The sequence below is a fragment of the Heterodontus francisci genome, chromosome 1 (genome assembly GCF_036365525.1).
Source record: "Heterodontus francisci isolate sHetFra1 chromosome 1, sHetFra1.hap1, whole genome shotgun sequence".
Classification (NCBI taxonomy): domain Eukaryota; kingdom Metazoa; phylum Chordata; class Chondrichthyes; order Heterodontiformes; family Heterodontidae; genus Heterodontus; species Heterodontus francisci.
The window spans coordinates 182,739,213-182,764,682 of NC_090371.1; the positions used below are offsets into that span (position 1 = coordinate 182,739,213).

At 44.3% G+C, this 25,470-nt stretch overlaps 1 protein-coding gene across 4 annotated transcripts in view; it reads right to left on the reverse strand.

The window, feature by feature from the left end:
• The window catches only part of pde5ab (phosphodiesterase 5A, cGMP-specific, b), a 172,437-nt gene that overhangs the window by 106,223 nt on the left and 40,744 nt on the right, over nt 1–25,470 (reverse strand). For all 4 annotated transcript variants that reach the window (XM_068039289.1, XM_068039281.1, XM_068039272.1 and 1 more), the window contains exons 4-7: nt 10,836–10,907; nt 9,663–9,752; nt 6,644–6,781; nt 236–303 (exon numbers count right to left, since the gene is read on the reverse strand). In XM_068039289.1, coding sequence (XP_067895390.1) covers nt 236–303; nt 6,644–6,781; nt 9,663–9,752; nt 10,836–10,907 — 368 coding nt within the window. The remainder of the gene's footprint in view (nt 1–235; nt 304–6,643; nt 6,782–9,662; nt 9,753–10,835; nt 10,908–25,470) is intronic.

Here is a 25,470-nt window from a genome sequence, read left to right on the forward strand (position 1 = left end):
CATGTCAAGTAACCTGTCTCCAATCATCTGGTACAACAACAAAATGTTCTTATTGCTTCCTTTCATGAATTCCCCTCAGGCCTTTTCTTAATAAAATAAATTAGATTTAAGCTTTAACTGCAGCTTTGATGGTGGGATAAAAGCTGTGGTGCTGTTTATTGCTAAAGCAAATTTCATCTTTTCTAATTCAGTTTCAGTGTTTCATGGAAGGATGATTAATAAGACAGTATTTTACCTCCTCTGGAACTCTGCCGGATCGTCCAGCTCTGCAGAATTCATGTGAAAGACACTGGAAAACAAATCCTGAAAATGCAATTATATGGGATAATTTATTTTTAATGTAGTGAAAGGATTAATTCTATAAAACAAGAAAGCACGACAGAGATGGTGAAGCTGAACACCTTTTAAAGATTTAACCAAGCTCTAATCTCTAAGAGCTAAACTCACTCTGAGAGTTGAATTCTTTTATTCCTGTTTTGGGAGAAGGAAACTTTTCAAAAACCGTAGCTGGGAAAAACTGTAAAAATAAAATCTGCTAAACATTTCCTTTAATTTTACACACAGCTGTGCTTTGTGCTTGTCAAAGGAGAAAATTAAATATTCATATTTCTTTTGCTAAGACTGATTGATGTTCTGTTGTCATAGTGACCACCTTATTGATTAATTGATTACAAACCATCTTCAAAAAATAACCAGAACAATCAAAATAATTAAACCAATTTAGAGCAATAGTGCTACAAAAATGCTGTGATGTGATTATAGAGGGGATTATATTAATGACTGAATCATAAACTAGGAGTTGCTGAGTGTTTTGTGTCTTTTGCTATGAACACAATGTTCTCATAGTAGTTGGAGTGATTTTACCTATTAAATTGGAAAGTCATCTTGATTTACTACTACACATCAATAGTAGACACATTCTGGGGTTGACATTGCCTGTGTGGTAAAAGCACTAATCATGTTCATATGAAATTCCTTTTCTCTGCTATTTAGTGAAGACATTAACCTATTTTATCTTGAGGGTTAATGCCTTGTTAAAGCTGCAGACAAAAGAATTTCCTAAGAACATGCTAACCTGCTTGTTGCTAATGTGGTAGAGCACTATCTCTGTTCCTTTGTAACCTACTGTCTTGTAAGAATTTTACAAACTATGTTAGGCCTGCATTTAAGACAGTACAGTTCATTGATCCATGAGCAGTCATGACATGAGTGTCTGGGACAGGCCCAATGGACAGTTGGTCTTTTCCTAGTTATCATTTTGGTATGTTCATATGTGTGCATTGGTGCAATTATAAATGTACAGCGTATATCCCAGCATTAAGAGAGCTCTTGGGCCAACCATCAAGAAGATCGCCCCCCTCAAATCTAAATCAGGGGACATAATCACTGACCAACGCAAACAAATGGACCGCTGGGTTGAGTGCTACCTAGAACTGTACTCCAGGGAGAATGTTGTCACTGAGACTGCCCTCAATGCAGCCCAGCCTCTACCAGTCATGGATGAGCTGGACACACAGCCAACCAAATCGGAACTCAGTGATGCCATTGATTCTCTAGCCAGCAGAAAAGCCCCTGGGAAGGACAGCATGACCCCTGAAATAATCAAGAGTGCCAAGCCTGCAATACTCTCAGCACTACATGAACTGCTTTGCCTGTGCTGGGACAAGGGAGCAGTGCCTCAGGACATGCGCGATGCCAATATCATCACCGTCTATAAAAACAAAGGTGACCGAGGTGACTGCAACAACTACCGTGGAATCTCCCTGCTCAGCATAGTAGGGAAAGTCTTTGCTCGAGTCGCTCTAAACAAGCTCCAGAAGCTGGCCGAGTGCATCTACCCTGAGGCACAGTGTGGCTTTTATGCAGAGAGATCGACCGTTGACATGCTGTTCTCCCTTCGTCAGATACAGGAGAAATGCCGTGAACAACAGATGCCCCTCTACATTGCTTTCATTGATCTCACCAAAGCCTTTGACCTCGTCAGCAGACGTGGTCTCTTCAGACTACTAGAAAAGATTGGATGCCCACCAAAGCTACTAAGTATCATCACCTCATTCCATGACAATATGAAAGGCACAATTCAACATGGTGGCTCCTCATCAGACCCCTTTCCTATCCTGAGTGGCGTGAAACAGGGCTGTGTTCTCGCACCCACACTTTTTGGGATTTTCTTCTCCCTACTGCTTTCACATGCGTTCAAGTCCTCGGAAGAAGGAATTTTCCTCCACACAAGATCAGGGGACAGGTTGTTCAACCTTGCCAGTCTAAGAGCGAAGTCCAAAGTACGGAAACTCCTCATCAGGGAACTCCTCTTTGCTGACGATGCTGCTTTAACATCTCACACTGAAGAGTGCCTGCAGAGTCTCATCGACAGGTTTGCGGCTGCCTGCAATGAATGTGGCCTAATCATCAGCCTCAAGAAAACGAACATCATGGGGCAGGACGTCAGAAATGCTCCATCCATCAATATTGGCGACCACGCTCTGGAAGTGGTTCAAGAGTTCACCTACCTAGGCTCAACTATCACCAGTAACCTGTCTCTAGATGCAGAAATCAACAAGCGCATGGGAAAGGCTTCCACTGCTATGTCCAGACTGACCAAGAGAGTGTGGGAAAATGGCGCACTGACACGGAACACAAAAGTCTGAGTGTATTAAGCCTGTGTCCTCAGTACCTTGCTCTATGGCAGCGAGGCCTGGACAACGTATGTCAGCCAAGAGCGATGTCTAAATTCATTCCATCTTCGCTGCCTGCGGAGAATACTTGGCATCAGGTGGCAGGACCATATCTCCAACACAGAAGTCCTCGAGGCGGCCAACATCCCCAGCTTATACACACTACTGAGTCAGCAGCGCTTGAGATGATTTGGCCATGTGAGCCGCATGGAAGATGGCAGGATCCCCAAAGACACATTGTACAGCGAGCTCGCCACTGGTATCAGACCCATCGGCCGTCCATGTCTCCGCTTTAAAGACGTCTGCAAACGCGACATGAAATCCTGTGACATTGATCACAAGTCGTGGGAGTCAGTTGCCAGCGTTCGCCAGAGCTGGCGGACAGCCATAAAGGCGGGGCTAAAGTGTGGCGAGTCGAAGAGACTTAGTAGTTGGCAGGAAAAAAGACAGAGGCGCAAGGGAAGAGCCAACTGTGTAACAGCCCCGACAATCAAATTTATCTGCAGCACCTGTGGAAGAGCCTGTCACTCTAGAATTGGCCTTTATAGCCACTCCAGGCGCTGCTCCACACACCACTGACCACCTCCAGGCGCTTACCCATTGTCTCTCGAGATAAGGAGGCCAAAGAAGAAGCATGTTCATATGTGTGCATTGGTGCAATTATAAATGTACAGTGTATATCCCAGCATTGTAGAAGAAAGGGTCCTTCACTCCAGCAAAATATTTTGATCTGTTGCTTCAAGCAAATCTCATTTTCTTCAAGGTTACATGTTCATAATGCTAAATAGCAATGATAGTTTCATGCTATCGTGGCAATACATTAGTATTTTCTTACTGGTTTCTGTTAAAATCTCATTTGTTCTATGTATCTCCCATTATTCTCTGAGTTGTTTATCTTCCATGCCTACTTTGATTGCATGAATCAAAACGAATGTCCAAAATGAGAGCTGGCTAACCATCAGTAACCTCTGACGGTACTCTGAATGTTTCCATTCACCAGCCGGCACAGAGGGGATGAATGTCTGCCCTCCCAGACAGCATGGCCAATTTACAAATGAAATGAGTTCTGGCAGCTTCACTTTACTTTTCACTGACATGAGAATGCAGAGAAGAGAAATATAATCTTTGTAATGTAATCATGATATAAATTGTGGGATTTATCATAGAATGATACAGCCCATTGTGCCTATGCTGGCTCTTTGGTAGAGCTATCCAACAAATCACACTCTCCAGCTCTTTCCCCATAACCCCGTAAAATTTTCCCTTCAAGTATTTACCACATTTCTTTTGAATGTTACTATTGAATCTGCTTCCACTGCCTTTTCAGGATTACACTCCAGATCACAACGCACTGTGCAAAAAATGTTTCCTCATGTCGCCTCTGGTTCTTTTGCCAACCACCTTAATTATTAACTATCACTGTTGGAGATGCCACATTTAATCTTTAGGAGATGCATGAGTAATAATTTTCATTAATTTATGTTAAAACATTCATTCAGTATATTGCATCTCCTTAAGTCATAGCTGCCACTGAACAGCAGAAAAGCAATTTTTATTCTATTTAATGAAAGTTGGCTTTCTTTAAAGGTGTAGGGCACTGTAATTAGATTCTACAAAGCCCATAATTGGCAAGATGAATCAATGGTAAATGCATTAATCATGGCAAAGCATATTGGAGCACCAGTGTCACAGAATACTGGAATTCAGCTTTGATTCCACCACACAGTAAGGCCAGAATTTAATGTTGGAAGGGAAGCCCTGCCCACTGGCTGAAAAGTCAGGGGTGAACCGCCTCCGCCGGCCCGGGGCAACCACGTTGGGATTTTTCGCTCCTCAGGCTCTTAATTGGCCTTGGGCAGGACTTCCACCTCTGGCCAATCAGCAGGCTGGCAGCTCTTTGTCCCTGTAGCACCACCGGGAGCAGTGGCCACTGCTGGGACTACACCCAGATTCAGCAGGGAGAGCAAGGACAGCTCCCAAGATATGGTAAATTTTTGGGGGCTCGCTTGGGGCAATCGGCCAGGTGCCAGTGAGGCAAGGGGAGTCGTTTGGGGGGAGGAGAGGAAGTGTTGTGTGTTGGGGCGAATGGGGCTTTGGGGGCAGCCCTCCGAGGGGCATAGAGTGCCAATCAGGAGGGCACCCCCGCCCCCAGCCCACAAGAAGGCCGCCAAGTTTTACCTAGTGGTGTTTTTGAGGCCTTTGCTGTCAACTGCCAAGGGTAAAATACCAGCGGCGGTGGGTGGAGGCCCTTAAGTGGCAGTTAATTGGCCACTTAAGGACCAGTTTTTCCTGAGGTGGGTGGGCTGTTTCTCACCGCCGCCCCACATAAAATTGCAGTGGGGGTGGGAAGGCGTCGGGAATGGCCCCCCACCCCCACCTCCCACTCAATTTTTCAGCCCCCCCCCCCAACAACAGCCCGCTCGTTGGGGGACTGTAGAATTCCGGCCTAAGTTCCCAATATCCATATGATAAGTGGAAATAAGGCAGTTTCCAAATGGGGAAAGGGAATAAACAGAAGGTGAATTATTCTGGGAATGTTGGCATGTGCCTTCTGATAGTCAGTTCCATATGCACATAGACCAGGCTATGTTCAAATTGCTTATTCTGTTTCATGAGGTGAAGAGTCCAGTAAAGCTTAAAGGGCAATATACTATTAAAAAAACTGCATTTACCTCACTCTTCTGATGGTCATGGCATTACAAACCACTTCTATTATGACGTCTGGATTAAAGATGATAGGTAAACCTCTTTTGTATTGCTCTCAAACTTTCCTTTGGCTGTTAATTACTTTATATATTCATTCTTATCAGACTGGCACTGATACCATGAAAGAGGTTCAAGTAAGCAATACTGAAAAATAGTCTCAAAGAGAATAAATGAAGGAAGCTGGCATCAGGGACTTGGAAAGGCCACAATAGGAAGTGCTACAAAGGAAGGTTAAAGGAATAATGAAAAGACTGTATGAGATCTCATCACCAGTATCTCAATAGGCTATTTATTAATTGCTTGTATTTTACATTTACAAAGACATTTCATCTGATCCAGGGGGCATGCATGTCAGAAAAACAATATGCTACAGCCTTATCAACCAACCCTTGAAATTAAAAAATTAACCTAATTGGGACAACTAAAATATATGAAGAAAAAGGGTGATTTGGGGACTCACTTCAGAGTGAATGAGGAAAAGTTCCTCACAAATGAGTCTCTGGCCCCGAATTTTCACAGACCATGATCTTAGCACTTACACCCCAGGAACACATACGCTGGTGCTCTCCAGCACTGACCCTGCCAGAATATGTCGGGTCAAAGAGAGGGCATCACATTCAAATGGGGCTGGCAGGCACCTGCACCTCTTGGCTGCTTCTCGGGTGCTCACCTTTCCAAAGTGCTGGGAAATCCAACCTTGCTGCCAGACCTGGGGCTTGGGGGCATGAGCAGGTTGATTCCAACCTCCTCCTACATTAGCCCCTCTAGCTCTCCAGAAAAACTGAAAATAATCCTTTTGTAAGGGGGTAGCAGGTTAATAAATTAAAAGTTTACTCCTTTAATCTTTGAGGTCCTAGCAGTGATCCCAGCATGTCCCTTCTTCAAAGTTAAGCTCATATCTGCTGGTGTCTGTTCCCTTCTCACTCAGCATACCAGCCTCCAGCTTTATGCTAGATATCCATGAGGCGGAGGGTGCAGAAAATTTCAACGCATGGAGTCCAATCTCCACCTGAGTTAGGTGCACCAGAGAGATTCTTCCCTTACTAGACCCTGCAGAAAGCCCCATATAAGGTCAGTTCAATGTCTCTGGATCCTGGTAGATTATGCAGTCATTTTGGTGGACTTCTCTTTGGTTAAAGTTTGGACAAAGTTACCACAGGAATGTACCAGAGCAGCTGAGGAATTTTCCACTCCCCATCTCCACCCATCACCATATCTTTGACAGGCCTAGACCAATATTTCAACCACATTATCATACTCACAGAAGAATTGTCATCCACAATGAATATGGTACAGCTTTGAGCCTGCATGAACGAAAGGATAGTTGCTGCAATCTTCTTCAAAATTACTTCCAAGGAATATTGTTCCTCGAATATCAGAGTTGCAAGATCAAGAAGAACCTTGTAAAAGAAAGCATTATTAATAAATAAGTTACATATAGTTATTTCTTCACTTTTATTATGGTGTCAAAAATTCAACAAGTCATTTTTTAATGTTCTCATAAAAAGGACAACCCAAAAAGGTCATATTTATCAGTTTGTGATGTGGGGGTAGAATTTCATGTCTCTGTGTAGTGATATTGTAAATGCATTAACAAAAATTTCTTCCGATTTGTATTTCTAGTGAAATCGCAAACACATTAAAAATGATAAGATTTATTACTTTGCTGTAGACATCTAACAGAGAAAACCTTCAAGAATGTATTTACAATATTGACAAGTGACTTAAACAATTGTTACCCTTTCATTTTTAGCTGCAACTGGTTCACATACTAAAGTCTTTTACATCAATTTTGAACCAGTTTGCTATTAATCTACTAATCTATGATGTTCAGAAGAAACATGTTCTTGATGTTAGTGCCTGAAATCATGTTAGCATTAATTTTTATGGAAGCAATGGAGGCGACTTTGAACTTTGCTGCCTGGATGGTAACCTGTCAGAGTGGATCAGCTACTCATTGTAGAACTCTCCAAATTTTCATTCATTTTCATTTTAATGGAACGCTGCTGGCATGAAGAACTGTCAATTTTGAGGGCCAGGCCTCACAACCATGTCACTGGTGGGCTGCAGGCACCAAATGAGCTGCTTGCTGGCCTGGTTGGTGCACTATCAGATGGTCCTGAGAATGAATCGGCCAGTAGAAAACGTAGCTCGAGTGAGGTCGATTTGGGGGCGGGGGGGGGGGGGAGGGGGGGTGGTGGATGGTGGTGATTAGTTGTTGCTGATTGTTGGGGGAGGGGAGCTCAGAGCAGCAGCTGCCCATATTATTCTTGCAAAGCGTGGAGGAGCACTCCTGCTCCTTCTGATCGCACAGCAGTAATTTTAAAACGTACTTTTTTGGTCTCCTCTTTGGTGGTACCACCAAATAAAACTGGATAGAGTGTGCACGGTGCACGCTTTGCTCAATTGTCTCCCAGAATAGCAATCAGAGTTCTACGTATGTCATAGGACCCTGCTTTGCCCAGTGATGGACCCTTTTCAGGATGCCAACAGCTAGACTGGAAGCAAAAACGGAGTGATAAGCTTTTCCCTGTGAGAGCTACTGAAGATCTCCTCTTAAGTAAAGACAGAAACTGCCGGAAATACTCAGCAGGTCTGGCAGCATCTGTGGAGAGAGAAGCAGAGTTAACATTTCAGGTCTGTGGCCTTTCATCAGAACTGGCAAAGGTTAGAAAAGAATTAGGTTTTAAGCAAGTGAAGGGGGTGGGGGGGGGGGGGGGGGTTGGTGGTGGTGGATAGTGGGGAAGAGAACAAAAGGGGAGGTGTGTGGTAGGGCAGCGGGCAAGAGAGATTAAAGCTGTCCTGGGACAAAGGCAAAGAAAGTGTTAATGCTTTTGTTCTCTTCCCACCATCCACACCCCCCACCCCCTTCACTTGCTTAAAACCTAATTCTTTTCTAACCTTTTCCAGTTCTGATGAAAGATCACAGACCTGAAATGTTAACTCTGCTTCTCTCTCCACAGATGCTGCTTGACCTGCTGAGTATTTCCAACGCTTCCTGTTTTTATTTCAGGTTTCCAGCATCTGCAGTATTTTGCTTTTATCTCCTCTTAAGTGTTGTTTCTCTAGTATCATATGGTATAATTTTAGCCCTGATATTTTTCTTTTTTCTTTCTTCGAGTTTCATGGTGTTTCTTGGCAATGTTGGAAGACAGAATAGTTTATTCGATATTATGTACACAGTGGGTGTGAAATTCATTTTTCCAGTAGCATAAAATGGATTTGCATCGGTATTCTAATCTAATGACTTTGCTATCACCCATTTTGCACTACCGCCCAAGATGAATTTCACCTCAGTGCCAATATCATTTGCTGTTGCTTGACATAGCCAGCTATTTACACATTTTCTTGCACCCTTCAGCTCAAAAATGTTTTGCTCTGTGAGTTACTGCAAATACAAGGTGATTATAGCATGGCAAGGGCAACAGGGCATCTGCGACCTTGATGAACAAAGGGACCAATATTGTATATCCTTAACCAATCAGATTTCAGGATTGAGAAATAAACAGAGGAAAGACTGAGAAGGAGGGTGAATTAGAGTGATTGAATTCATTGTCAAATTAGGTACAGAAAGAGAAATAAAGAAACAGAAAGACCGGATTAAGAGAAAAAAAGAGAAAAAGGAAAAATTAGAACAAAAAATGTAAAAATTTAAAATTTTACATTATTAAAATCTCTAACAACAATTCACAACTTGAAGGAATGAGACGCCACACTTTTAATTGTTCACTTTCTGGCCAGAGAGGTTGATTGGCAGTATTTTTAAAAAGGGAACTTACATTATTAATTACTAGACTTAGTGCTGAGTTTAATGGGCAATTAATGTGCAAACACAGCAACTTCACGAAACTCACAGGGAAGTTAAGGGCAAGATGCCATCTTCGTGAAGCTAATGGTGGAGTAGTGCAAGTTATCCAGCAACTTGCGTTGATTCGCAATTCACGGGGTAACTCTTCTTTGCCACAAGTTGCTGGCTGACTTGCACCTTAATAATATGTGCATTGTTCACACTTTGTACAGCAACAGTTGATCAGAATCTCACGGAGTAAATTTTCATAGGGGTGCTACACAGTTGCTGTAACTTTGGTGGAAGAGCATCAGATGCCCTCGAAAAACTGCGTGAATGTGGTTTTGTTCGGGGTTCCCAGGGCTCTTGTGCCATAGTTATGGGGCGGGGGAGTGAGCGGGGCATTCCCCACAGAAATCCACACCCCTAACCCTAGTCCAGCCTATGTGCTATTGCTGGGCTTCTGCAAATATCACTTTAGTCCTTAGCAGTACCTGGTTGCGCCTGTTTTCAAGCAGTGAGGTCTCATACACTTTAGCTTTGTGGAGGACAATCCCGCAAAACGTCAAATAGGCAGCAAAATCCTAAAAACAATTACAACATTGACACTGCATCATGGAACTCAACATCAGGAAAATACAATTATTATGAATTTAATTTCCACCTTCTAACTTTTCCTGTTGTATAGTTTAAAAGATTAAGACTTGAACCTCAGGAGAATCAATTTACTCAGCAATGTAGAAGAATAAAGCACAATAGTATTCTTAATAAGGCTCAATGTCTAAATAATTAGTCATATATTGGATAAGCAGTATTAGTTAGGTGGTAAACCACAAGTGGACTTCTTCACCTAAATTACAATTTCTCACTAATAGCCAACAGTACGCTTATTATTGCTATATAGTCACAACTATAACAATATAACATTTCTAGAAGAGATTTTTATTTAATCAATTTATAGCCAAACACTATGAATGTACATAGCTACTAAGCAGCATCAGCAGGCATGCTCAATCAAATTCAACTAGCTACCAATTAGAAATTTCAGCTGGAAGAGCTGCCAGGTTCACCGACACTTGGGAAACCCAGCTAACCAGAATTAAAGTTAAAAAGCCGAACGACAATAAGGCTCTCAGCCTCATTATCATATTTAAAGTACAAATGCACCTCCTTGGAGTGGGATGGTCACCTGCCCACCTTTTGGCCTCTGTTAAAGCTGGAAGCAGGTGGGTTGGAGGTGGGTTTGGGTTGGGAATCTGATTTTTAAGATGTTAACAACCACCCCCATCCCCCTTATTTTATTTGCTGTTTTGTAGTTACAAACAGACCTTACTGATTTGCCAAAAAGAAAATTTTCCATGGATCCAGAGGTAATTAATGTTCTCATTCTTGTGCTTGGAGAAGGTAATGACCTATTTTGCATAATATTAAAGGAATACAATATATGCCATACCATACAAGGCTACAGGCCAAGTGCTGGAAAACGGGATTAGAATAGATAGGTGCTTGATGACTGGCACGGACACGATGGGCCGAAGGGCCTGTTTCTGTACTGTATAACACTATGACTCTATTATGTACTGTAATTCCATTTCATTTAAACAAAACAAGGTTAGTTTCTCAACACAAAATGAGTAATCAACCTTAAATTGTTGCTTTTATTTTACCTTTTCATCTTTTTTGGTGAATGTTCCATTTGTTCCACATTTCTTGTTGATTGCTTGGGCAACACCAACAACCTGAGAAGACAGAAATGATTGAATAGCAACCAGGAACAGTTATGTGCACCGTAACTTTCAAGAAATTTCACATCATTGCAGCTGGATGTCTAAATTAATGAAGGATACAGAGTACTTAACAGAGCACAATGACGTTTCTGTAAATGCATTAATTTTTCTGATTTCTATATGTTTATTATTATTATTTTGTATTGTAACAGAATTTATTCATCTTATATTCAGAAAGGTAAAGAGGAGCAACTAACGAAGCCAAACTGCCTTTAAGCTTGATTTTCTAATGAAAATGATTGTATGAATCTCCTTATGGACCTTCAACTGAAACCAACCAAATTGGCTCGGTGAAATATAGATAACTCATTAATAATGGAAAAATAATAAACTAAATTCTGTAGCAAGAGTTTGCAAAGACAGATTTTTCAGCACTTTTAAATGAACCACTTCTTTCAGCTTTTGTTTTTCTCAAGTTGGGTAAACGAAGACACTGCTGTAGATTTTCTGATTGACCCGCCAGTCAGCTGTTGGTTGGGTGAAATGTTGTTAGTACCTCCCAACAGTTACTGTACTTATCCAACATGATTTTGACACTCCTCAGTTCCCAGCCCATATCGCATTTAGAGCTCAATGTACATGTGGTGATAGGTACATTTAAAGGGATGCAGCCACTTAAAGGGAAGTGATTGTATTTGAAGATAAAAATGTTGGTAATCATTACAAAGGCTGATAATATTTTTAACATATATTTTAGCCATTGAAAAGTTTAGTAACAAAAATGGGGTAATAAAATTTTGCCTAACATAAAATGCCGAGTCTGAAACCCAGTGCCTGCCACAATAAATCTGGAAATAGGGAACCAAGTCTTTGGGTTGAGTGACAGAATTCTTCTTTCTTCTTTGGCCTCCTTGTCTCGAGAGACAATGGGTAAGCGCCTGGAGGTGGTCAGTGGTGTGTGGAGCAGCGCCTGGAGTGGCTATAAAGGCCAATTCTAGAGTGACAGACTCTTGCACATGTGCTGCAGATAAAATTGGTTGTTGGGGCTGTTACACAGTTGGCTCTCTCCTTGTGCTTCTGCCTTTTTTCCTGCCAACTGCAAAGTCTCTTCGACTCGCCACTCTTTAGCCCCACCTTTATGGCTGTCCGCCAGCTCTGGCGATCACTGGCAACTGACTCCCACGACTTGTGATTAATGTCACAGGACTTCATGTCACGTTTGCAGGCGTCTTTAAAACGGAGACATGGACGGCCGGTGGGTCTGATACCAGTGACGAGCTCGCTGTACAATGCGTCGTTGGGGATCCTGCCATCTTCCATGCGGCTCACATGGCGAAGCCGTCTCAATCGCCGCTGGCTCAGTAGGGTGTATATGCTGGGGATGTTGGCCACCTTGAGGACTTCTGCGTTGGAGATACAGTCCTGCCACCTGATGCCAAGGATTCTCCGGAGGCAGCGAAGATGGAATGAGATGAGACGTCGCTCTTGACTGACATACATTGTCCAGGCCTCGCTGCCTTAGAACAAGGTACTGAGGGCACAGGCTTGATACACTCGGACATTTGTGTTCCGTGTCAGTGCCCCATTTTCCCAAACCCTCTGAGCCAGTCTGGACATCGCAGCGGACGTCTTTCCCATGCCTTTGTTGATTTCTGCATCGAGAGACAGGTTACTGGTGATAGTTGAGCCTAGGTAGGTGAACTCTTGAACCACTTCCAGAGCGTGGTCGCCGATATTGATGGATGGAGCATTTCTGACGTCCTTTCCCATGATGTTCGTTTTCTTGAGGCTGATGGTTAGGTCAAATTCATTCCAGGCAGCCGCAATCCTGTCGATGAGTCTCTGCAGACTTTCTTCTGTGTGGGATGTTAATGCGGCATCGTCAGCAAAGCGGAGTTCCCTGATGAGGACCTTCCGTACTTTGGTCTTCGCTCTTAGACGGACAACCTGCCATCTGATCTTGTGTGGAGGAAAATTCCTTCTTCTGAAGACTTGAACACGTGAGAACAGCAGTGAGAAGAAGATCCCAAACAGTGTAGATGCGAGAACGCAGCCCTGTTTCACGCCACTCAGGATACGAAAGGGGTCTGATGAGGCACCGCTATGCTGAATTGTGCCTTTCATATTGTCATGGAATGAGGTGATGATACCTAGTAGCTTTGGTGGATATCTGATCTTTGCTAGTATGAAGAGACCACGTCTGCTGACGAGGTCAAAGGCTTTGATCAATGAAAGCAACGTAGAGGGGCATCTGTTGTTCGCGGCATTTCTCCTGTAGCCGGCGAAGGCAAAAATAAGAAGCAGAATGCAGACTGGTTTCAATCTCACTTTGAAGAACTGGAACCTGTCATAGCCGCTAAGTGCAGTGCACTGTTGAACTGCACGAAAGCCCCCAACGAGTTAACATCCGTAGCACTTAAAGTAGCCAGAAGCACTGTACAAAGAACAGCCAGGCTCTGTGCAAATGACTACTGGCAACACCTATGCAGTCATATTCAGCTGGCCTCCGACACCGGAAACATCAGAGGAATGTCTGATGGCATTAAGAGAGCTTTTGGGCCAACCATCAAGAAGATTCCCCCCCTCAAGTCTAAATCAGAGGACACGATCACTGACCAACGCAAGCAAATGGACTGCTGGGTGGAGCACGACCTAGAACTGTACTCCAAGGAAAATGTTGTCACTGATACCGCCCTCAATGCAGCCCAGTCTCTGCCAGTCATGGATGAGCTGGACGAACCGCCAACAAAATCAGAACTCAGTGATGCCACTGATTCTCTAGCCAGTGGAAAAGCCCCTGGAAAGGATGGCATTATCCTTGAAATAATCAAGAGTGCCAAGCCTGCTATATTCTCAGCACTCCATGAACTGCTTTGCCTGTGCTGGGATGAGGGAGTAGTACCGCAGGACATGCGCGATGTCAATATCATCACCCTCTATAAGAACAAGGGTGACCGCGGTGACTGTAACAACTACTGTGAAAACTCCCTGCTCAGCATCGTGGGAAAAGTCTTCGCTTGAGTCATTTTAAACAGACTCCAGAAGCTGGCTGAGCGTGTCTACCCTGAGGCACAGTGTGGCTTTCGAGCAGAGAGAGCCACCATTGACATGCTGTTCTCCCTTCACCAGTGATAGAATTTATAGCACAGAAACAGGCCATTCAGCCTAACTGGTCTATGCCAATGTTTATCCTCCACAAGATCCTCCTTCGATCTTACTCCATATCACTCTATCAACATATCATATTCTTTTTTCCCTTGTATTTTTCTAGCTTCTCCTTAAATGTATCTATTCTATTCATCTCAACCATTCCATGTGGTATCACATCCACATTCTCACCATCTTGAGTAAGAAAGTTTCTCCTTAGTCCTTATTGGACTTATTAATGACTATCTTATATATATGCCCCTAGTTCTGGTCATCCCCAGAGGTGGAACATCTTCTCCACATCTCCCCATCAGCGCTATTCATAAATTTAAAGACTTCTATCAGACGGCTCAGTCTATCCTGATAGCTGTACCCACTCAATTTTGGCATCATCCTTGTAAATCTTTTTTGCACTTTCTTCAGTGTTCCTTTCTCACTGTACTGCAAGTGTGGTCTAACCAAGGTTTGATATAAGTTAACATAACTTCTCTGCTTTTAAATTCTATTCCCCTCTAGAAATGAACTCCAGTGCTTGTTTGCACTTTTTATCAGTTTATTAACCTGTGTTGCTATTTTCAACGATTTTGAATCTGTATCCTTAAATTTCCTGAAGCTTCTACCCCATTTAGACTCTTATTTTCCAAGGAGTTGGCTTCTTAATTCCTCCTACCAAAATGCCCCACCTCACACTCATCTATATTGAAATTAATTTGCCATTTACATGTCCATTCTGCAGGTTTACTAATGCCTTCTTGTATTTTGCTTCAGTCTTCCTTAGTGTTACAGCCACATGGTGAGAGTTGTGGGTGGTTCTGACTGGGTGGTTCCCACCTGATCACAGCGAGTGCTGTTTGTTATGAGCATTTAACCCCTTTTTGTTTTATTTGTCAAATAAAAAGACAGCGACACGTTTTCTTCTAGGTTTAAAACAGAAGATTAATTATTTATTGAGCAATATGTCTTATCCCGAAATGGCTGCAACACCACTCTTGCGTGCATTCACTCTCACACACACTCTCAGGAGAAGATAGATAGAAAGTACAAAGTAAGAGGTGTTCAGAGTTCAGGTTGTAAAAGTATGTTGTTTCAGGAATAACTTGTGGCATCCTCCTCAGAAGGTGGATTTTTAAATTTGCAGGCGTGTTTGCTGTATGTTTGGTATTCATGGGCTGTTACAGTCTCCTGGCAGTTCACTTTGGGTTGAAGATGGTAACTGATGTCTTAGGTCAATTCTCACTGGTAGAAAAGTTGTTTTTGCAAAGCCACTCTCTTGTCTCTGTTGTAGCTAGCTTCCACTTGTCTCAGCAGGGTTCAACTGTCTGGGCTGGAAATGATCTCTCTCTCAGCCTTGCTAGAATTCAAGCTGGCTTTTTTGTTGCACTATTTGGCTGAGGAGAGACCAGACTGATGTGTTCTCTCTAGTCCCGTCCTGAAAAGACTCCCCTATTGTTCCTCAAAACGATTATCTTTTAAGCTGAATATTTTTACAAGGGTTGGCTTCTCCCATGCGACTTCAGGTTTCAGGCCTAGCTGGGCTGTATAATGGTTTTGATGAGGAGGAGATGAGGGTGAAGTTCACATTCCATTGAAATGGAGGTTATTTAGAGATGAGAAGTCTGCGAAAGGTCTTGTCTTATTGTGCTTGAGTACAGCTTACATCCAGGTCTTATTATCGATTACATTTACATGCAGACTGGGCTTAATTAGTTTTCAGTCTCAGTGGACACGGATGTGTATTTGAGGGCAAGAGATGCTGAGGGGCATGTGTTTTGTCCTCCATTTTGTTGGCAGCACATTGTCTACTTTTTAAAAAGAAAAGTCAATTTTTATAACTCTTCAGGGTGAGTTCTCGTAGTTTCAATTGCTGCATTTTATGTGAGCATACATCAGTATTAACTATAGCGCCTCAATTTGGTGTCATCCACAATCTAATCACCAGGCAAACGCTGTTAAAAAGTCAGCCATGGCACAGCTGGTAGCACTCAGGTTGTGAGTTTAAGTCTTACTCCAGGACTTGAGTACAAAAATCTAGGCTGACACTCCAGTGTAGTACTGAGTGAGTGCTGCCCTGCTGGAGGATGAGATGTTAAACCAAGGGCTTGTCTACCCTCTCAGAGGGATGTAAAAAATTCCATGATGCTACTTTGAATAAGAGCAGGGGAATATCCCAGGTGTCCTGGCCAATATTTATCCCTCAATCAACATCAGAAAAACACAGATTATCTGGTCATTATCACTTTGCCACTTTGTTATTTGTGAGAGCTTATTGTGGGCAATTTTTCTGCTGCATTTCCTACATTACAACAGTGACTACATTTTTTTAAAAAAAGTTCTTAATTGACTGTAAAATGCTTTGGGATGTCCTGAGGCCATGAAAAGCACTATCTACATGCAGATCTTTATTTTCTTTAAAATGGATGTGGTCAGGAAGAATTTGTTGCAAGGTGACCCAGAATGTGGTCAATTCTGACTGCCCTCTGAAATGACCTAGCAAGCCACTCAAGCCACCCACATCCCATGAAAGAATAAAAAAAAGGTCCTGCCATTTGGTTCGGACTAAGGTGAGAAAATTCCACTCATTATATTTGGGAGGTGGATAACTGAGTGCTATATTGATGAAAATGCTTGGGAACTTCCGTGCATGTCCAAATTGCATCATCAGTGCTAACTTTAATGTACAGTAACTACAAACTGGTAAACGTTTCTGGCCCCACTACAACAATGACCAGGAAATTCGATAGGATGCCAAAAAGGTAGAAATCTGGTGCAACAGACCTCCAGTAATTTTACCAACCAGTTATGCCCACTTTACATCAGTTAATCAGGTATAACTAATCACAACATTTATCCTCCTGTTACTAAGCTATATAATAATAGGTTATGCTTACAGTAAAAAGCAAAGAAAGAAAGAACATGCATTTATAAAGTGCCATTCATGACTTCAGAATATCTAAAACATTTTACATCCAATAAATAGATTTTGAAATGTAGGCTGAAATTTTACGATGGGCGGCCGAAAAGTCGGTGGCCTCCGCCGGGCCTGGAGATCCAGACTGCATTTTACGCTCCCCAGGTCCTGAATTAGTTTTGGGCGGGACTTCCACCTCATTGAGGCAGGAAGTCCCGCCTAATGGAGCTGCCGGTCAATCAGCGGGTTGGCAACTCTTAGTCCCAGCAGCGCCACCAAGAGTGGTGGCCACTGCTGGGACTACACCCAGCTTCAGGATGAAGATGAAGGACGGCCCTGGAAAAAAGGTAAGTTTTTAGGGTCTCGCCGTGGATAATCGGTCATGCCCTGGTGAGGCAAGGGGGGTGGGTTGGGGGGGTTGGGAGGCGTGTTGTGCATTGGGGCCGGTTGGGGCTTCGGGGTCGGCCCTCCGTGGGGCACGGGGTGTCCGATCACGAGGGGGCACCCCCCCAGCCTGCAAGAAGACCGCCGAGTTTCATCAGGCAACCTTTCTGAAGCCTCAGCCACTTGCCTGCCAAGTGGCAGCTAATTGGCCACTTAAGGGCCTTGATTGGCCTGGGGTGGGTGGGCCACTTGTCACCGCCGTCACCCTGCATAAATTGGCAGTGGAGGCGGGAGCGGGTCGAGAAGGGTCCCCCCAGCCTCCCACTGCATTTTACGCCCTCCCCCCGCCCCCCGCCCCCGCCACCAGCCTGCTCTTTTGGGGGGCATAAAACTCCAGCTATAATCACTGCTGTTGTGTTGGTAAACACAGCCAAACACAGCTAGGTCCCACAACCAACAATCACACAAATAACCAGGTAATCTGTTTCAGTGGTGTTGGTTCAGGTATAATTATTGGCCAAGACACATTTCGCTCTCTTTAATAGAAAAATAAAGCATCCAGATTTCAAGAACAAGGGACAACTCAAATCTATGCATTTATTCAAAGTGGGTGAGGATAACATTCAATCAAATAGTAACATAATTCTTGCATAATAAATCAAACACAGATGGGAACAGGCACTTGATTCCTGAAGCAGGTTAGTTCCTCTATTGTATGTTACAGCTACACAAGGCATTATAGGATTCTTTATAGAAATCCTTCTCCTCTACAAATGTGTCTAGCCCTTCCTATATGAAAACAAATTTTGGTTTGAGCATTAACAACAAATAGCAGGAACTCACGTGACATGACTTCAGAAATATATTACAAATAGTTATTATTAAGAATTTGTATTGATTGAGAACTGCAATAAAACCCGGCAAAGATCATTTGGCTTTGTACTAATATTATTGTCCCCCTGGGTAGAGATACACTCCAAGATCTTCATACAACAATCTTCACAGCTTTAACTTGCACTCTTATTACCAAGAAAATTTTATCAGAGAATTGGAAGTACTTCTAAAAGAAATGGAAGAGGTACCAAGGAAAATGTAAACTTTCAGAGAAATATGTCTCATCTTATTGCAGCAATGATCAGTACATTGAATCATTAATGCTACCTCCTGAAGTCTTACATATCTAGATTTACAGAGAAGGTTACTAACTTTCCTCTTCAAATAACTAAGATATTAGGATAGAGTTTCATCTTTACCAACTGGCTGGCAATCTGGCAGAAATGATTATCCAATTGTTACAAATTCCACCCAATTTACATTTGCTTGAATTCATGGGTATGATGGGTGGATTGGATACAGGCAGCAATGTTTTGGATGAGTTGAAGTTTGTGGAGGGTGGAAGATGGGAGGCTCGTCAGGAGAGCATCGGAATAGTTGATGACAAAGGCATGGATGAGTGTTTCTACAGGGCATGGGCAGATGGCCTAGGCATGGACAGATGGCCGAGGCATGGGCAGATGCAGGTGGTGTTACAGAGATGGAAGTAGGTAGTGATTTTGATGGATAGGACATGGGGTCCGGAGTTAAGCTCAGGTCAAAGAGAAGGCAGAGGTTCAATACTATACTAAATTATTCAGACATGGCAGCATAGTGGCTATGTTACCAGACTAGTAATTGAGAGGCCTGGATAAATAATTGAGAAATGAGTTCAAATCTCACCAATGCAGTATTTGAAGTTGGTGAATTAAATAAATCTGGAATAAAATGTTAGTATCACTGATGGTAAACATGAGGCTATCATTATTTGGCAAAAGCCCAACTGGTTTGCTAATGTCCTTTAGGGAAGGAAATTTGCCATCATTATCTGGTCTGGCCTATATGTGACTCCAGACCGACATGAATGTGATTTATTCTGAATTGCCCTCTGAACTGGCCTGGCAAACCACTCAGTTGTAACAAATCACTACAAAGAAGTACAATAAGACTTAATTTATGGAAAACTAGGCATTGCCCTAGGCATCGGATTCAGACATAACAAAGGCATACGTGGACCAGTCAACCCTACAAAGTCCTAACCCCATCCCCCACCTTACATATTCACTCCCTCCACTATCAATGCATTTTTTGACAGCATCTCCCAAACTTGCGACCTCTATCAACTAAAAGGACAAGGGGAGCTCATTCATGGGAACACCACCACCTCCAAGTCACACACCATCCTGGCTTGGAAATAGATCGCCGTTCCTTCATCATTGCTGGGAAAAAGTCCTGGAGCTCCCTACCTAACAGCACTGTGGAATTACTTCCACTGCACGGACTACAGAGATTCAAGAAGGCAGCTCACTACCACCCACTCAGGGACAATTAGGGATGGAGAATGAATGCTGGCCGTTCCAGCAATTCTGACATTCTGTGAATGAATAAAATAAAAACAGTCTGATTCAACCTGAAACAGTGTCTGAGGAGAGGAATAGAATTGGAAGAAAGAACATGGCATTTGTTGTGGAGGCCAAAGGAAATGGGATGCATTTTACATGTCTGCTGCCGAAATCGGCGGTTCATTTAAATGGCTGGGGTGGACTGATGTGGCGGGACGGGTGGTCCGTCCCCAGCAATGGTGTCAGCAGCCTTTACGTGGGCACTGACGCCATTTTTAAAGGGCTTCGAGCCCTTCCATTTAATTTTAATATTTAAAAATATAGTGAATTGAAATTGTTTTGAAAAAATTAAATGTATGTTTCTAGCCCCTCTCCCAACCTTCCCAATAACCACAGAATTCATTCCTTGCCCTCTTCCCCCCACAATTACCTTGTGCACCTGACCTTCCCCCATCAAAGTTCATAAACTTTTACCTTCACCCCTTCCCACCATCCCCTACACCAATCAGATTAGTTTGACCCTGCTACCTCCCCCCACTGCACTGAAAACTTACCTGCTCCCCCCTCCTCACCAGTGTTTTGCCTTGGACCCCAGACGGGGATCCGAAGGCACAGGAGTGCTGCCCACCGGCACCAATATCGCACCAGGATGGACAGCGGGTGTGGGTAAGTAATCAATTCATTTATTTTAATAAATTAACATATTTAAATTTTGCTCCCGTTGCCGAGCGGCAGGGGTCTGCCACGAGGCCTCACAGCCACCGGCAATATCGGGCCGGGCCTTCACGACGTCGAGGCCCAATGTGGATCGCTCCCAGAGGCATTTTCCGGTCCCCCGCCATGACCCCTGACGTCGGAGGGGTGGGGTGGGGGACTGTAAAATTCGCCCCAATGGCTTTGGTCTTTTCCTTGATGTTAAATTGAAGGAAAGTGTAGTTCATCCATGACTGGATGTCAGGCAAGCAGTCTGACAATACAGAGACAAATGTAATGGAGTGGTCAAGATAGACAGAGTTGGGTGTCGTTGGTGTAGATGGGGAGGGTGACCCAATGTTCTCAGATGCCCAAAGGGCAGTATATAGAGGTTGAGGGTATGAATTGAAATGGAGGGGACAATACCAGAAAACAGGGAATAATTTAACAAGGGGCCAAGGAGGGAAGGTGGGTAGTCAGCAGTTTAGCAGAAATGGGGAGAAGAGTCCAGAAGACAGGCCTCATGGAGAGAGCATGAGGGTAAATAGGAGAGACAGTAAAGAAAGATGTAGGCTCAGGACTACGGCAGGGAAAACCCTCTGAGCAGTTTTGGCTTGGTGAGAAAGAAGAAGGGATGGATATGGTAGAGGCAGCTGAATGGATGGGCTCAATCTTAGTGATAAATAAATCCATGAACTCTTCATACTTGTTGTTGGAGGTGAGGATGGAGGGGAACAGAGAAGAGGGGCTTAAGGAGATTGTTGGTTGTGGAGAAAAGAAGCCAGGGGTTACCTTTGCTTTCCTAGATAATCCTGAAGTAAAGGGCTACACTTGTAGGGGAGGGCAAGCCCTGATAGTACTTGATGTGATCCAGCTAGATCTGGCAATGGATGGCAAAACTAGTTGTGCACCAGGTACGCTCAAGTCTGTGATTTGAAGGAATGAAGCTGGGAGCCATACAAATGGAGAACAGCCAGGGTGGGAAAAAGTAATGGTTTTATTAGGAAAAGGATATCAAAGGTGGAGGGGAAATAAACAGTTGAGTAGATGGATAATTGCAGAAGTATTGTGGTGAATGGAGGGTCAAAGGCTAGACATTTGGGAATTTGAAAGTACAGTGGTAAGTAACTTGGAGGAGATTTTATTCTGGGGTAGGCACAGAAGGACATGGGGTTAGAAGGATGTAGAGGTTTGTGGATTGTGAGAGATACAAGGAAGTGAATGGAGATGTTCTTGTCTATGACTGAGGAAATGGAAGTTTAAAGGCCCAGGTCAAAGGAACATAGAAACAATAGTAGGCCATTCAGCCTCTTGAGCCTGTCTTGCCATTTGATTAGATCTTGGCTGATCAGAACCTCAACTCCAGTTACCTGTCTCTGCTCTAGATGTTTTTGGTACATTAACCTAATAAAAGTCTATTGACCTCAGACTTGAAAATTTCAATTGTTCGAACATCCACAGACTGGGTTGGGGTATGTGGGGAGGGAATTACAGATTTCCATTACCCTTTATGTGAAAAAGAGCTTCCTTATTCACTCCTAAATAGCCTGGCTCTAATTTTAAGTTTATGTCCCTTTGTTCTAGATCTTCCCACTAGAAGAAATAGTTTCCTTCTATCTAGCCAATCAAATCCTTTGTCATTTAAAGTTCTCAATTTGATCACCTCGCAACTTTCTAAACTTATAGGAATAGAAAACAAGTTTATGCAGCCTGTCCTCATAATTTTGCCTTTTATGCCCTGCTATTATTCTGGTGAATCTGTGCTGTATTCCTTCCAAAGCCAACACGGTCAGAATTTTACAACCCCCCTGCCCCACCCTAGGAGCGAGCTGGAGGCGGTGGGGGAGGAAACCGAGTGGAAGGCAAAGGGTGTCATTCCTGTTGCCTACCCGACCCTGCTGCCATTTTACCAGCTGTGGCGTTGGTTGGAAACAGCCCGCTTGCCCCAGGACAACTGAAGCCCTTGTGGCCAATTAATTGCCAGTTAAGGGCCTCCACCTACTGCCGCTGGTACCTGAGAAGCTGGGCACTTTGCCACCTGGGGAGGCCACCTGTTTCCTTGTGGGTTGGGGAGGGGCCTTTCTGATTGGGAACCCTGTATCCCACTGTGGACACCCACGACAACAGCACCCCCCCCCCCCACCCCACCCCTTCCACACCCCTGGCAGCACCAGGGGCCCAAACGATTTTCCCTGGCGAGGTCTCAAACCCTACTTAGCTTTCAGTGCTGGCATCCCTCTTGTTCTTCTGGCTAGGCGCAGTTTCCAGTGACACTTTTGGGACTGAGGAGCTGCTGGCCCTCTGATTGGCCGGTAGCTCCTGCTGGCAGGACTTCCTGCCTCAGAGGGAAAAAAGTCCTATCTAGGGCCAATTAAGGGCCTGGGCCCCACAAAAGCGCTACATGGCTTCCAGGCCCAGCAGAGGCGGGCTCAGCCCTGACCTTTAAGCCATGGGTGGGGCCTCTGCAACCACATAAAATTCTGGCCCATACCTTTCTTGAGGCTCAGTGCCCAAAACTGAACATACACTCCAGATGATGTCTGACCAAGCCTCTGTAGAACAGAAAATCACTTCCTCACTTTTGTATTTCACCCCCTTGAGATAAAGGCAATGTTCCTTATCTTTTTGATTATTTTTTGTACCTGCACATTAGCTTTTACTGATTTTTCACATGGACATCAAAATGCTTTTCTCTCTTCAACTCCTAGGGCTGAATTTTCAGTCCAGGATGAGGAACCGGAAGTTGGGACCAGTTCCAGGACCCGAGCCCGCAAGGCTTGTTCTAGGCATGCCCAACCGTATTTTTAAAGAGCCAAGTTAATTAATGACAGAGAGCAGGCTCACCATCAGGTGAGCTCCCGAGGCTGGAGAGCCAATGAGAGGCCCTCCTGCACTGACACATCAGCAGCCCTATCAGCTGAGGTGGGAGCTGCCAATTTGTGATGAAGGGAGAGAGGTTGCCGCAACATGCAGGCACCCTCTGAAGAAAAGGTAAATTATTTTTTAATTTTAAATGGCCACAGACATCTGGCCATGATTGTGGAGGGGTAATTCCTCCAGAAGTCAGCCAGCAGCTGCAACTGTGGCCCTGCGGCCTTGATTAGTGTGGATGGGGGGGGTGGGGGTCTCTCACGGGATGAAGCGCTGCCTCCCACCACCAACACCCGCACCCCCTCACCCCCCACCCCAGCCGGCCATAGTTGCCTGGCCATGGTCCAGGCTCGTGTCCCTTGCCCGCATTGCTGACTGGAAATCCCAGTCAGTGCAGGAGTGGGGCCTATGGCCTTAATTGCCCTCAATTGGCTACCCACCACTTGTGGGTAGGCAGCCATTCCAACCCCAACCGGGCCTCTCCAAAAATGGCCTAGGGTTGGGATTGTGGTGCTGAAATGGCACAACAGCCGCCGGTGTGAAATTGCGGGCCTGTCTGCCTCCAATCACAAGCACGAGCTGCTTTTACAATCCAGTCTCTAGTATCTTCCTATAGAGAAAAAAATGCTGATTTGTCTTTCTAGGATACAAGTGGATGACCTCACACTTCCCCACATTGAGCTCCATCTGCTATTGTTTTACCCAATTACTTAATTTGCCTATGTCCCTTTGTAATGTGTGGATGTCAGAGGAGAAGCCTTTGACAAGGTCCCGCATGGCAGACTGGTACAAAAGATGAAGTCACACGGGATCAGAGGTGAGCTGACAAGATGGGTACAGAACTGGCTCGGTCACAGAAGACAGAGGGTATCAGTGGATGGGTGTTTTTCTGAATGGAGGGCTGTGACTAGTGGTGTTCCGCAGGGATCAGTGCTGGGACCTTTGCTGTTTGTAGTATATATAAATGATTTGGAGGAAAATGTAGCTGGTCTGATTAGTAAGTTTGCGGACGACACAAAGGTTGGTGGAGTTGCGGATAGTGTTGAGGATTGTCAGAGGATACAGCAGAATATAGATCGGTTGGAGACTTGGGCGGAGAAATGGCAGATGGAGTTTAATCCGGACAAATGTGAGGTAATGCATTTTGGAAGGTCGAATGCAGGTGGGAGGTATGCAGTAAATGGCAGAACCCTTAGGAGTATTGACAGGCACAGAGATCTGGGCGTACAGGTTCACAGGTCACTGAAAGTGGCAACGCAGGTGGATAAGGTAGTCAAGAAGGCATACGGCATGCTTGCCTTCATCGGTTGGGGCATAGTGTATAAAAATTGGCAAGTCATGTTGCAGCTGTACAGAACCTTAGTTGGGCCACACTTAGAATATTGCGTGCAATTCTGGTCTCCACACTACCAGAAGGATGTGGAGGCTTTGGAGAGAGTACAGAGGATGTTGCCTGATCTGGAGGACATTAGCTATGAGTAGAGGTAGGAAAAACTCGGATTGTTTTCACTGAAAGACGGAGGTGGAGGGGCGACATGATAGAGGTATACAAGGTTATGAGCGGTATGGACAGAGTGGATAGTCAGAAGCTTTTTCACAGGGTGGAAGAGTCAGTTACCAGGGGACATCGGTTTAAGGTGCAAAGGACAAAGTTTAGAGGGGATGTGCGAGGTAAGTTTTTTACACAGAGGGTGGTGGGTGCCTGGAACTTGCTGCCAGGGGAGGTGTGGAAGCAGATACGATAGCGACGTTTAAGAGACATCTTGACAAATACATGAATAGGAAGGGAATAGAGGGATATGGGCCCCGGAAGTGCAGAAGGTGTTAGTTTAGGCAGGCATCAAGATCGGCGCAGGCTTGGAGGGCCGAATGGCCTGTTCCTGTGTTGTACTTTCTTTGTTCTTGAGAACCGTGTCAGGTTTGGCTTGCTTCCCAGAAATGAATTGCTTGCCCACATTCATTGAAGTCTCACCTAGGCTGTCTATGTCCCTTAGTGACTTACTGCTCCCATAAAATTATAGAAAGTTTAAGGCACAGAAAGAGGTCAGTTGGCCCATCATGTCTGTGCCAGCTGAAAAACGATCCACCTATTCTAATCCCACCTTCCAGCATTTGGCCCATAGCCCTGCAGATTACGGCACTTGAGGTGCATATCCAAACTCCTTTTGTGATGAAGAGACAGAGGGTGCCTCAACAT